The sequence below is a fragment of the Doryrhamphus excisus genome, linkage group LG11 (genome assembly GCF_037039965.1).
Source record: "Doryrhamphus excisus strain RoL-2023G ecotype Guam linkage group LG11, RoL_Dexc_Guam_v1.1, whole genome shotgun sequence".
NCBI classification, from domain to species: domain Eukaryota; kingdom Metazoa; phylum Chordata; class Actinopteri; order Syngnathiformes; family Syngnathidae; genus Doryrhamphus; species Doryrhamphus excisus.
In genome coordinates, this window is record NC_136367.1 from 17,693,712 (window position 1) to 17,707,477 (window position 13,766).

At 42.6% G+C, this 13,766-nt stretch overlaps 2 protein-coding genes across 4 annotated transcripts in view; both read right to left on the reverse strand.

The window, feature by feature from the left end:
- Positions 1 to 968: 968 nt before the first annotated feature.
- Positions 969 to 5,631, reverse strand: gnat1 (guanine nucleotide binding protein (G protein), alpha transducing activity polypeptide 1). Its single transcript, XM_058073595.2, has 9 exons — positions 5,347 to 5,631; positions 4,000 to 4,042; positions 3,507 to 3,648; positions 3,283 to 3,440; positions 3,084 to 3,212; positions 2,898 to 3,027; positions 1,848 to 2,001; positions 1,558 to 1,760; positions 969 to 1,302 (listed from the first exon to the last, which is right to left on the reverse strand). The coding sequence occupies exons 1-8, from the start codon at positions 5,450 to 5,452 to the stop codon at positions 1,570 to 1,572; spliced, it is 1,053 nt and encodes a 350-aa protein (XP_057929578.1). The 5' UTR covers positions 5,453 to 5,631; the 3' UTR covers positions 969 to 1,302; positions 1,558 to 1,569.
- A 1,929-nt stretch (positions 5,632 to 7,560) lies between these two features.
- Positions 7,561 to 13,766, reverse strand: part of sema3fa (sema domain, immunoglobulin domain (Ig), short basic domain, secreted, (semaphorin) 3Fa) — a 55,310-nt gene continuing 49,104 nt past the window's right edge. For all 3 annotated transcript variants that reach the window (XM_058073522.2, XM_058073515.2, XM_058073506.2), the window contains 7 exons: positions 12,512 to 12,734; positions 12,347 to 12,435; positions 12,231 to 12,272; positions 12,006 to 12,163; positions 11,859 to 11,926; positions 9,769 to 9,902; positions 7,561 to 9,121 (listed from right to left, as the gene is read on the reverse strand). In XM_058073522.2, coding sequence (XP_057929505.2) covers positions 8,684 to 9,121; positions 9,769 to 9,902; positions 11,859 to 11,926; positions 12,006 to 12,163; positions 12,231 to 12,272; positions 12,347 to 12,435; positions 12,512 to 12,734 — 1,152 coding nt within the window. In that variant the 3' untranslated portion in view covers positions 7,561 to 8,683. The remainder of the gene's footprint in view (positions 9,122 to 9,768; positions 9,903 to 11,858; positions 11,927 to 12,005; positions 12,164 to 12,230; positions 12,273 to 12,346; positions 12,436 to 12,511; positions 12,735 to 13,766) is intronic.

Below are 13,766 nucleotides of genomic sequence, written 5' to 3' on the forward strand. Positions count from 1 at the left end.
CTTTCTTAATAGCTCGGCTGGTGTGTTGATGATTAAAAGTCTCTTCACACGTAATAACTGACTTTCTTTAGATGTTTGCTCATACGTGGGTTTCCATCTGGATCCCGATTTGGTCCAGTTCGGAGTTCACAAAGCTTTTCGGTCACCGTTTGGCTATAGCTAATGCCTCTACTGTTACAGTGTCGCCGCCGTGGGACTCACACGTTTACAGCAATGAGTTGAATGCTGCCCTCTACCGATTTGAAAGTGTATTACATGCTAACGCCACAAATGCACTTTATTTTGCTGTTCAGTCGAAATTGGATCATTTCCTACGGTACACCAGACAAATACTCATTGCCTACTTGGGTTACTTTAATGGAGCTTACATTGTATTATCATGAAGATACAGCGCCTTCATCCACAGAATTATTTTATTCTTATTTGGATTTTTTAAAATAGATAAGAACTTTAAAATAAAATTTAAAAATAAATAAAAATAATTAGATTTAATGTAATTAATTTGTTATATTTTTATTGTATTTTTATATATGTCTCAGTTCCAAAAGTGTGCACATTTGGAAACAGGCTTGTTTTCTACCGCTTTTCCTCATGAGGGTCGTGGGGGGTGCTGGAGCCTATCCCAGCTGTCTTCGGGCATGAGGCGGGGTACACCCTGGACTGGTGGCCAGCCAATCACAGGGCACATATAGACAAACAACCATTCACACTCACATTCATACCTATGGATAATGTGGAGTGGCCAATTAACCTAGCATGTTTTTGGAATGTGGGAGGAAACCGGAATACCTGAAGAAAACCCACGCATGCACAGGGAGAACATGCAAACTCCACACAGAGATTATCCGAGGGTGGAATTGAACCCTGGTCTCCTAGCTGTGAGGTCTGCGCGCTAACCACAAGACCGCCGTGCCGCCTTGCAATGATGCAATGAAGCGTTGATGAAAAGCGATAAAGGAGCAGTGCTGTGTTGTCTAGAGAAGCTTTAATGGTTGACTGTAGACTTGACGTCGCACAGGACGGCAGGACGGTGAAGGACAGTCCTATCGTCTAAGAGCGTGCAGACGGCGTACGTTACGAAGCCGGGATGAGCTGGAGGTCAGCCCACCAGAAGTGCGTCTGCAGGCGGTGAGGTCGGCACGTTCCTAGCTGGACTACAAAACAAAACAAAAATTCGGGTGTGACCTGTGCTGTGTTTAGTCTCTGTTGACCCTTGACCCCTTGTACTTCAGGGTCAACATGTTGTAAATGATTGATGGGTGTCCTCGCTAGATTGGGGGTGGGAAAAGTCACCAAAAAACCCTGCAAAGAAGACAGGAAAGCACACTGATCATGTTCAACATCTTAGTAGAACATGTGTGATGATAACCATAGAGCAGCATAGACGACACGCCTGTCACATGACTGCAAAAGTCGAGTTTGAGGTTTTTCCTGAGTTAAACTTCTTTTTACGCTTTTAAGGATGTTATAAAACGCCATCAAGCATTGCCTGTATGCTTTACAAATGGTCCATGCGGCCAGGGTTTGACCCTGGAACGGATGAATGATAGGACTCACTTGCGGGCGCCTTCAGAAGAGGCCGCAGTCTTTGAGGTTTTCTTTAATGATGATGTCGGTGACGGCGTCAAACACAAACTTGACGTTCTCGGTGTCGGTGGCGCAGGTCATGTGGGAGTAGATCTCCTTCACGTCTCGCCGCATGTTGAGGTCCAAGAACTGGACCTTGATGTAGTTCCCCGCGTCCTCGTAGGTGTTGGGGCCTGGAGGAGGGCGGAGGAAGGAAGAGAAGCGCATCGGCACATGCGGGCACGAAGGAGAGGATGAGAGAGAAGGAGAGGAGGAGGTACCATCGTAATCAGGGAAGCACATGCTCAGGTGAGCCTTCTTGATCTTCTCCACGAAGACGTCCTTCTTGTTGAGGAAGAGGACGATGGAGGTGGTGGCGAAGTAGCGATGGTTGCAGATGCTGTTGAACAAGTGCAGACTCTCGTGCATTCGGTTCTGAAAGACCACAGAGATTGCTTTTGCCTCATGGCGGAACGCACCCAAAAGCGTTGTCATGGCAACACTTGCTTTTTCTTTGGCTTTTCTTATTTTATTGTCAAAAGTAAAAAAACATAAAAGTTAAATGCCAGAAAATAAATGGTAAAAATGAGTCCAATTATTTAGTGTGGTTATTTAGTGTGCTACTTTAAAAAAAAATATATTTTTTACAATTTATTTAATTTATAATTAAATATTATTATATTAAAGATATATTAAATATGTTAATTCATATATGTAATTTATATTTTTTTAATAAAAAGATATGCTGTAATGATATAATACAAATAATATTACAGCATATAATACAAATGCAAAAATCATGTAATATGTTTTTATAATAATTTATAAGTAAATATTATTATATTAAATATATTAAATATATTTAATTTATATTTTTTAAATAAAAAGATATGCTGCAATGATATAATACAAATAATATTACAGCATATAATACAAATACAAAAATAATGTAATAATTTTTCATAATTAATTTATAAGTAAATATTATATTAAATATATTTCATAATATTATTATATTAAATATATTAAATATATTTAATAAATGTAATTTATTTTTTAAAATAAAAATATATGCTATAATGATATAATACAAATAATATTACAGCATATAATACAAATGCAAAAGTACTACCCAAAAAATGTGCAAGAAGGGGATGGCAACAAAGAAAAGGTGATGCCAACCATAGAAGTTAGCCTAGCTGCTGCTCATTACAATATGTCAACAGTAGCGCTAACACAATAAGCTACAACGAGGTATTTTTTTGTCGGAATTTGATTGGCCGCATGAGCCTTCCTGTGCACAAACCCCGCCCCCTCCGCCCGCCTCGTACCACTTCGTCATCCTCCACCAGCACCATGTCGTAAGCGCTCAAGGCGGCGATGAAGATGATGCAGGTCACGCCCTCGAAGCAGTGGATCCACTTCTTTCTCTCCGACCTCTGACCCCCCACGTCGAACATCCTGCACGGAAACCAGACGTCAGAAGCGGCGCCGGCGAGCGGCCGACGAGCGGTCACCTGAAGTTGAGGTCCTTGAAGGAGAACTGCGTCTCGATGATGCCGGTGGTCTTTACTCGGGAGCGCAGGACGTCCTGTTCGGTGGGGACGTAACCCGGCAGGATGAGACGCTCCAGGTCGTTCAGGTAGCTGAGACCAGAAGACAACACTCAAGGGAACGTTCTTCACCGCGCTCCTCCGCCCGTGGAAGCGTGCTTACTATCCGGCCGAGTCGTTGAGCTGGTACTCGGAGGCCCGGTCGAAACACGCCTGGATGCCCGAGTCCTTCCAGAGACGCAGGATGATGTCGGACAGCTCCTTGGGCATGGTGCCCTCCTCGATGGTGTCCGCCAGGTGCATCAGCTTCCTGGCGTCATCCTGTGGACGTCGTCGGCACGTTAGCCCCGCCCTACGTGTGTGTGTGCGTGCCTGCGTGTGCATTACCTGCTGATCCGGGTGTCCGTAGTTGATGCTGAGCGTGGTCATGGCCTTCACGATGGCCATGATGGACTGCAGGGTGTTGCTGTAGATGATGGTGATGAACTCCAAGCATTCTTCTAGCGAGTAGCCGTCCTTGTGGATAATTCTACCACAATCAAAATACACAATGTTAATGAAAATTAAATAATAATGATGTAATAATATAATTAAAATATATATAAAATATAGTAATTAAAATGTACAATATTGACTGAACTGAATATTAGTAATACTATAATATATATAATAATAATATATAATAATAGTGAACTACACAAATTGCACATCATACATTGTGGGCGGGACTTGTGCACGGGAAGGCTCATGCAGCCAATCACATTCCGACAAAAAGTACCTCGTTGTAGCTCATAAAACAATAATATTACTGAATTTAAACATAGTTAAATAAACTTTTAAACCTATACAAGTGACTGGATGTAAAAAAAAAGTTACTTACTTCATCTGTTTGACAATTGTGCTTTTTCCTGATTCGCCAGCACCTAAATGACCAAAGAGAAATGGAAAAAAGAAGATGAAAACATGTCTGACATTCATCTATATGCTTCTTTGGAAGTTCTAATCTGCTCCAAAGATGACCTACTTTGCCATCAGGGCCAGATATAAGAATATCCCATCATGGAATTAAGGCTGTCACAAATAGCAGGATAACGGCGACAACTCGTTTCTTTCATGAATGAGACCCATACCGCCATTTTGCTTCAAAGATAGCTTAATTGACGCATGCGCATCATGTCGAGCCACGTCTCTTTAATGACGGCAGAAAAAGGAGCAGTGTAGCGTCTCCACACTAAGAGTCTGATATGCTTTAATAACTTTATTCTGACCTGAAAACATCAACAACAGTATCATTTCAACACCATGTTTGCATCTAATACTCACAAACCCCTTCCGAGTCCTTGTAGGAATGACACTTCCGCATTGGCACGAGACCACCGCGAGATGCATTCATGGACACTTCGAAAATCACCACATGGTTTTTTATTATGCGTACATTCATTCATTTATTTACTACTTATCCTCATGGTGGGGTGCTGGAGCCTATCCCAGCTGTCTTCGAGAGAGAGGCGGGGGTACACCCTGGACTGGTGGCCAGCCAATCACAGACATAGACAAACAACCATTCACACTCACATTGATATCTATGGATAATTTGGAGTATTATGCTACATGTGTGGTTTAAATGAACAGAAAAAAAACAGGAAGTGAATCACTCACTAACTAACATTTACACTGAAGTACAATTTGCTGCATTTAAGTCTGCTCGGAAATTCCAGAAAATACATACATGTACACTTAAAATTGCAAATTCTACTTAAACGATGTAGTGTCTTTGAACTCATTTATTAAACTATAAGTCATTCTATGTTTGAAGAATTTAATTTATATTTTCCTGCCTTCCTTGTAGTTAAACATGAATATATGAACTTGAGCTACAAAACAAATTATAAATGGACCAAAACACATAAATACATTTCATTTTGTTCATGTTAACATAATTATATTTCAATAATTGAACACACAAAAATAAATTTTATGAAAACATCTATTTTATGTCATTTCTTGGCGAGAAATTATAAGGTTAGGAAAGGACGGTAGTGTTTTGTTATCATTGTTAATTATTTCAATTATTACCAATGCATTTCTAATAGCAATTTTTGTACATGATGATATTGATGGAGACCATTTTCCTGTCTGCTCAGGCCACAGTCAGCAGTAAATGTTTCATATATTTCATATTTTTGAAGGTACTGTACGTATGAGATGATATGAATGTGACTTTTACCCAAGAGCAGCAGCTTGACGGTTCTGGCGTCTTTGTCAGCATCCTCCTTCAGCTTCTTCTCCAGCTCTCTGGAGCGCTTCTCCTCGGCGCTGGCTCCAGCCCCCATCCCAGCTTGTCCCGCTTTGGGCCCCTCGTCGCCTGAGTGGTCAGAAGAAGGTCCTGCAGCCGACGGCCTCCCCGCGTATGAAGCGCCTGCGGAGAAGGTTGCTGGTATTTTCCTGACTTAGGAGAGGATTTCGGGGCGTCCTCCGCCCGCCTGACCGGGGATGACCAATGAGGCGCAAGGACAGGGGTGTTTGGGGGCAGGAGGGTCTACACCAGCGTGGACTTGGCTGATCTAACCTTTAGGGAAACTTTGCTGTGCTCAGCGGAAGATGAAGATGGGCTCAAGTGCTTATCTCCAAGCAAGCGCTACTGCTAACCCAAACAGACCTTGCCTTGGTCCTCATACGGACAACATTATTGGACAGCATCTTCATGCGCACCAGATCCTCAGCACAACATCAGGGAGTCGATGGGGTCTGGAAAAATAAGTTAAATTTTACAGTCAGTCAATAAAGTTGGAGTACTTGTCTATTCCACACAGAAGTACTTAAAGAGCTTTGCAGTTTCACCCACAGATCTCATTGACCTTAATCTCAACACGGTTAAGCATTCTAATCTACTCACTCTCAATTATGTGCTGCTGCTTGAGCGTGTGTGTGTGTGTGTGTGTGTGTGTGAGACCAGGAGACCTCACTTCCATCCTCACACATGATGTTGTAGAAACCTCAAGAAAACACTCGCTTCCAAGCTTAATCCTAATCCTAATTTCAAACCTTGAACCGTCGTATTTACACAGTATGTAACCTTTAGGATGCAATTCTAAATTTCCTTTAACCCTAAATGGAAAAAAACTCATCCTTATTTGGGAACCTAATCATAATATGAAAAATATATTTAAAAAAAATTTGACAGCAGTTTGAAAAACCTAATCCTAATTTCAATCCCTATTTTTCATCCCAATTTGAATTGATTAACCAACCTAACCTAAAATAAACTAAGCTAAAATAAGATAATCTAACCCAGACAAATAGTAAAATAAAGTTGAAAGAAATTATTCTGTTGTTCTTATAAAATATAAACTTTCATTTATTAGTCAGCAACATTGACGGGGAAGAAAGTCATCGTCATTATCATCATCATAATCATCATCATTCTTGACTTTCCAATAACAATCCACAGGCAAGTCGGACAAACACAGGAAATCAAAGTCCGAGGAAATATTTTCAAAATACTATCTGGACAAAAACCCACCCTGACCTCTTATTTAAAAAAAAAACCCTCATATTTATTTTTTCCTTTTCTTATTTCTTATCATTCATATTCCCCCCAAAATGAGAAAAACATTCACTGACACCCACATACACAAATACCATAGACTCTACATACACTACAGTACATACACTACAGTACATACAATGTATATACTCATACATTGTACATACACTGTATATATATACTGTACAGTACACTGTACATACACTACGCTACAGTACATACACTACACTACAGAACATACACTGTATATACATACACTACTGTACATGCATTGTATATACAGTGTACATGCACTGTATATCCTGTGTAGATTACATGGTACATACTGTACATGCCATGCACCGTGAACACACCATGTTGCTGCTCAACATGTGTCGCTGGGCAGCCGTTGTGTTGTCATTTTGTGTTGTTGCCAATGGTTAGCATGTAAGGATCCTTGTAGCTTTGTGTAGTTATGATGATGAATGAATACCTGCCAGCGTGTCCATGAGCAAACTAAGGTGAAACTAAGATGAAAGTGAAAGTGTGAAACTGTCAGGAATGCAAAGTTGAAGGTAAAAAGTGTGAGAAATGATTATAAAACTGTACCACCCTCATCGCAGTTTCATGGCTGGAAATGGGCTGCACGGAGGCCTCGCAAGCTGGGAGACCCGAGTTCAATTACAACCTCTGTGTGGAATTTGCATGTTCACCCCGTGCGTGCGTGGGTTTTGTTCCGAGTACTCCGATTTCCTCCCACATTCCAAAAACATGCTAGGTTAATTAGCGACTCCAAATTGTCCATAGGTATGAATGTGAGTGTGAATGGTTGTTTGTCTATATGTGCCCTGTGATTGGCCGGCCACCAGTCCATGGTATACCCCGCTTCTCTTGCTTGAAGACAGCTAGGATAGGCTCCAGCATACCTGTGTGACCCTTGTGAGGATAAGTGGTATAGAAAATGGATGGATGGGAATATTGGATGTGATTGGGCTGCACGGTGGTAGAGTGGTTAGCACGCATGCCTCACAGCTAGGAGACCCGAGTTCAATTCCACACTGGGCCATCTCTGTGTGGAGTTTGCATGTTCTCCCCGTGCGTGCGTGGGTTTTCTCCGGGTACTCCGGTTTCCTCCCACATTCCAAAAACATGCTAGGTTAATTGGCGACTCCAAATTATCCATAGGTATGAATGTGAGTGTGAATGGTTGTTTGTCTATATGTGCCCTGTGATTGGCTGGCGACCAGTCCTGGGTGTGCCCCGCCTCTTGCCTGAAGACAGCTGGGATAGGCTCCAGCACTCCCTGCGACCCTCATGAATGAATGAGTTAACAGTGGCTGAATAACAGCGCCACCTTGTGGTGTATTTGTCAGACAAATACTACCACAGCAGGCAGGGGGGTGCACGTTGCCAGATGTTCATCTTTTGTGTGCAGCAGTAGAGGAGTAGAAGATACCAATGTCGGTTCCCACGCGTCTAATGAATGAAGAGATGTTTCCTGAATAGAAAGGAGCCCGATGGCAAAGAGAAGGTGCTTTGCATGTCGTGTTTTCAAACATAGCTGCCTGCTGGAATCTGCCTTTAAACAAGAAGGCTGACATGACACCTTGTTAATGAGGACAGCATGTAGACGCGATAGACGCGTCGCACACGTGGATGATAGACGTGTTACTGACATAGAAAAAGAGCTGGCGGCGGTTCGTGGAAGGACGTGAAGGCAGTCCCGTCTGCCGTCTAACAGCTCGGAGCTTCCACCCAGCGGCTTCTCGCTCGGAGTCCAATCATCCAATAGAGTCCGAGTCCTGGTCCACGTGAGGAGGCTCCCATCAGTCTTTGTATTCAAACAGCAAACATAATGAAAGGATATCGTCCACATAAACAATAACACTAATATTTGCACATATTGAGCTATTCACAAACCCCTTTCCTAGAGCGGTACAAAGAAGTACTTTTTACAAGCTACAATAAATATCGTGTTTCTTGCAAACACAGGAAGTGTCTTGGTGCCGTGTCGGAGGGAAGTGGTCGTTCCAGCGCCTCATGTCTCCGCCGGAGTCGTCTCCTCGTCGTGATGCCGGCGGTTGCGAGGCTTCTTCTGCTCCTTCAGCTCCTTCAAGGTTTTAGCTTTGCTGTCCGCTAGACCGCCGCCGCCGCCGTCGCCGAGCTGCCAGTAGTCCTGGCAGTACTGGTTGATGAGGCCCATCTCCGGCTGGCTCAGGATGGTGAGAAGGTCTTTGTACTGGCCGGCGCTCGGCGTCCAGGCGCTGGACTGCAGTGGGGCCAGGCCGGGGGCGCCCGTGTCCACTAGGACGTTGTTGACGGTGCGGCTGGAGAGAACCACTAGCTGGAGTTTCACCAGCGTGTGCTTGAAGTTCTTCTCCGTGGAGGTGCACTGGTAGATGCCGCTGTCGGACGGCTGCAAGGAGCGGATAAGGAGGCCTTGGTCCGTCTTCAGGATGCGGCCTTCGCAACGAATCTGGCAAGAGGACACACCCACTTCAGCATTTTAACCAATCCCGTCAACCTCATTCGTTTCAAGATTTATTCTTAATCATTTCATTCATTCATTCGTTTTCTAACGCTGATCCTCACGAGGGTCGCGGTGGGTGATGGAGCCTATCCCAGCAGCCTTCTACACCCTGGACTGGTGGCCAGCCAATCACAGGGCACATATAGACAAACAACCATTCACACTCACATTCATACCTATGGACAATTTGGATTTGCTAATTAACCTAGTATGTTTTTTTTGCATGGTGAACGAGTGGTTAGTGCTCAGGCCACACAGCTAGGAGACCCGTGTTCAATTCCACCCCTAGCCAATCACAGGGCACATATAGACAAACAACCATTCACACTCACATTCATACCTATGGACAATTTGGAGTCGCCAATTAACCTAGCATGTTTTTGGAATGTGGGAGGAAACCGGAGTATCCGGAGAAAACGGGGAGAACATGCAAACTCCACACAGACATGGCTGAGGGTGGAATTGAACTCGGGTCTCCTAGCTGTGAGGCGCTAACCACTCGCCCACCGTGCAGCCCCTTAATAATTTCAATAAATAATGGTGCGCCTGGCCGTGTACACGTCGATGGGAAAGCTGCCAGCGTCTCGGCTCACCTCCTTCCTCCTGTCGCTGTTCTCCTTCTGAAGATGCCACTTGAGGGAAACGTGAGGAGATCTAGCCTGGCATTCCAGGAAGGCCGTGCTGCCCTCCACGCCGTACTGAACGCTCTCCACCGTGTTCTTATTGGCTAGAAAACACACAAACATTCACTATTACTATTACTGCCTATAGAATTATGTCAGCTATGCTTTGGTACATACGGTAGATAGTAGCTAGTCTATGTGAAGGTGTATACTGCATGTGTGGGTGTATTAGCAAGTGTGTGTGCATGTGTTTTATCAAGTGTATGCCAAGGTGTATTCATGTGCAATACAAAAAGTGTATCATCGGGTGCATGCAAAGGTGCATTATACGTATATTCATGTGCATTACAACATTTATGTACACATGTGTATTAGTGTAGCATACATTGTACAAAAAGGTACATTATGAAGGGTATGTGCAGGCGTATTATACGTACTTAAGGGTATATTATGCATATGCAGGTGTATTATATATAAAGGTATATTGGGAGTGTATATGGAGGTGTATTATACATGAAGGTATATTAAAGGGTATATGGAGGTGTATTATACTACATAGAGGTATATTGGGGTGTATATGGAGGTGTATTACACATAGAGGTATATTACAGGGTGTATATGGAGGTGTATTATACATAGAGGTATATTAGGAGGTGTATTATACATAGATGTATATTACGGGGTGTATATGGAGGTGTATTACACATAGAGGTATATTAGGAGGTGTATTACACATAGAGGTATATTAGGAGGTGTATATGGAGGTGTATTATGCATAGAAGTATATTAGGAGGTGTATATGGAGGTGTATTATACATAGCGGTATATTAGGAGGTGTATATGGAAGTGTATTATACATAGAGGTATATTACGGGGTGTATATGGAGGTGTATTACACATAGAGGTATATTACAGGGTGTATTATACATAGAGGTATATCAGGAGGTGTATATAGAGGTGCATTATACATAGAGGTATATTAGGCGGTGTATTATACATAGAGGTATATTAGGAGGTGTATAGTATGGAGTTGTATTATACATAGAGGTATATTAGGAGGTGTATTATACATATAGGTATATTAGGAGTTGCATTATACATAGAGGTATATTAGGCGGTGTATTATACATAGAGGTATATTAGGAGGTGTATAGTATGGAGTTGTATTATACATAGAGGTATATTAGGAGGTGTATTATACATATAGGTATATTAGGAGTTGCATTATACATAGAGGTATATTAGGAGTTGTATTATACATAGAGGTATATTAGGAGTTGCATTATACATAGAGGTATATTAGGCGGTGTATTATACATAGAGGTATATTAGGAGGTGTATAGTATGGAGTTGTATTATACATAGAGGTATATTAGGAGGTGTATTATACATATAGGTATATTAGGAGTTGCATTATACATAAAGGTATATTAGGAGTTGTATTATACATAACGGTATATTAGGAAGTATATTATACACAGAGGTATATCAGGAGGTGTATATGGAGGTGCATTATACATAGAGGTATATTAGGAGTTGTATTATACATAACGGTATATTAGGAGGTATATTATACACAGAGGTATATCAGGAGGTGTATATGGAGGTGCATTATACATAGAGGTATATTAGGAGTTGTATTATACATAGAGGTATATTAGAAGGTATATTATACACAGAGGTATATCAGGAGGTGTATATGGAGGTGCATTATACATAGAGGTATATTAGGAGTTGTATTATACATAGAGGTATATTAGGAGGTGTATTATACATATAGGTATATTAGGAGTTGCATTATACATAGAGGTATATTAGGAGTTGTATTATACATAACGGTATATTAGGAAGTATATTATACACAGAGGTATATCAGGAGGTGTATATGGAGGTGCATTATACATAGAGGTATATTAGGAGTTGTATTATAGATAACGATATATTAGGATGTATATTATACACAGAGGTATATCAGGAGGTGTATATGGAGGCGTATTATGCATAAAGGTATATTAGGTATATGATGTACTGTACACGTGTACCTCCAGAGAGATGCTCACCATTGGAGTTGTATCCTCTACACTGACGGATGGGGTTGCCGTACTTGACGTCCTGACGACGGCTGCGTCTAAAAGGCATCCAAGGTCGGGTCAGTCTGTGGAAGCACACGAGCCAATCGTACGCTGCCGTCACCTTCCTGAACCCACCTCTTCTGTGATGCCGAGTATCGGGAACAGGACTTTCCATCCCAAGCACAGTACGGGTCTCTGGCCAGACAGCAGTCAGCGCAAACCTCCCCGTAGACGTCACAGCGGTGCAGAGCCAGGTGGGTCACGCCCAACACCGACGCCACGTACAGTTGTTGCTGTTGAACAAACACACACGTGTCTCACTGCAACGCGGTGGCGTCATGCCAGTCTCTCCTCACTTACTCGTTTGGATGAGATCTTCATGGTGGTGATCGGAGTGGGAACCTGCCGCAAACAATCACAACATGTTAGAAAACGCACCTTTCACAGTCGGATGAAGCAACCACATAGTCACCGACCTTGAAAACCTCCACCTCCTCCAAAACCAGCTCCTCGGTCTGCAGGTCATCTCGAGGCAACACAATCACCTTCTGAACTGTCCCTCGATCTGAGAACCACAAGACCTTCTCAACCTCTTGACAGTCTCATCTCAGATAGACAATCATTGCTGACATCATCCTTACCCGTGCCCAGGAATAGAACCTCGTAGCTCCCGTCTGCGGCCGTCACCTGGTCCACGGCAATGGTAGTGAACTCATAGTCCACGTTGGTTCTGACCACCAGGGGGTGCTTGTGCACCGGGTACACGGCGTTGTGCATGGTGGGATGGTTTCTCATGAAGTTGATCACCTCGTCCGGGTAATCCTTGGTGGATTTCATATTGGGGGTGAAGGTTCCTCCGGGACACTGTCAGCAGATAAGAGATAGACCATTTTACAAAACACAGCGTCGTTTTAGCACTAAATACGAGCTTTCACAATAAAAGCATGGTGGGAAGGAAAATCATTGCCATGGCAACCTAACATGTCCATACCATTCAGGTTCTCACACATGAGAACAACATAGAAGACTTAGAAGACATTTACATTTTCCAACAGCAGGGGGAGCTATGCTACTTCACACACACACGCTGGACATCACCGTTTTTGGTACCTAATGACATTACTTTGTTATTTACACTTCAATCTTTTAATACTACTTTACCCAAAAACATAAATATCAAATACTAATCAGAGATGGGGGGTTTTAACCTTTTAAAGCAGCAGTCTCAAACCTGCGGCCATTTTTTATGGCCCCTGGTCAGATGCAAAACACCCTGCTTTAGGCAACTGGCCAAGCAATAGCCAACACAAAACCCTCAGGCAGCTTATCACACAGTGAAACATATGGTGTGTGTCTGTGTGTGTCTGTGTGTGTCTGTGTGTGTGTGTGATGAGATAGAACACATACAATCACGGTGCAAAACCAGGAATGACAGCACAACATGGAGCAGGGACGAAAACACACACAGGGCGACCTATCAGTGTTAACATCAGTGTTAACTTTAACCATGCAAAACAATTATAAACCATTATAAAACAAGTGCCACAAAGCATGCTGGGCATGCACACTTTTGTTTTGATTATCCAACATCAGGTATTTCTGCAGCAAAGCACGCACGTGTATAGAAAACATGAAAAGTTAAGAAATTGTGCTGCATGCTTTGAATGGGCAATAGTGGCGCCATCTGGTGGACAGATTTAATAATGTGACATGCAAGCCAACTAATGGATGGCATTGCTTGGTTTTCAATGAGACATTTTATTAGTCAGTAGAAACAAATGTGCCCCTTTTTGTGTGCCTTTGCCATTTTAGATAATTTAAAGAAGAAAATATTCATTCATTCATTCATTTGCGGGGGTGCTGGAGCCTATCCCAGCTGTCTTCAGGCGAGAGGCA

Coding starts and splice junctions, on each gene's coding strand:
- gnat1 (XM_058073595.2), bottom strand. CDS start 5,452: ATGGGGGCTGGAGCCAGCGCCGAGGAGAAGCGCTCCAGAGAGCTGGAG. Junction 3,028..3,083: donor TTCAAGGACCTCAACTTCAG/GTGACCGCTCGT, acceptor GTTTCCGTGCAG/GATGTTCGACGTGGGGGGTC. Junction 1,761..1,847: donor GTGCTTCCCTGATTACGATG/GTACCTCCTCCT, acceptor GCCCTCCTCCAG/GCCCCAACACCTACGAGGAC.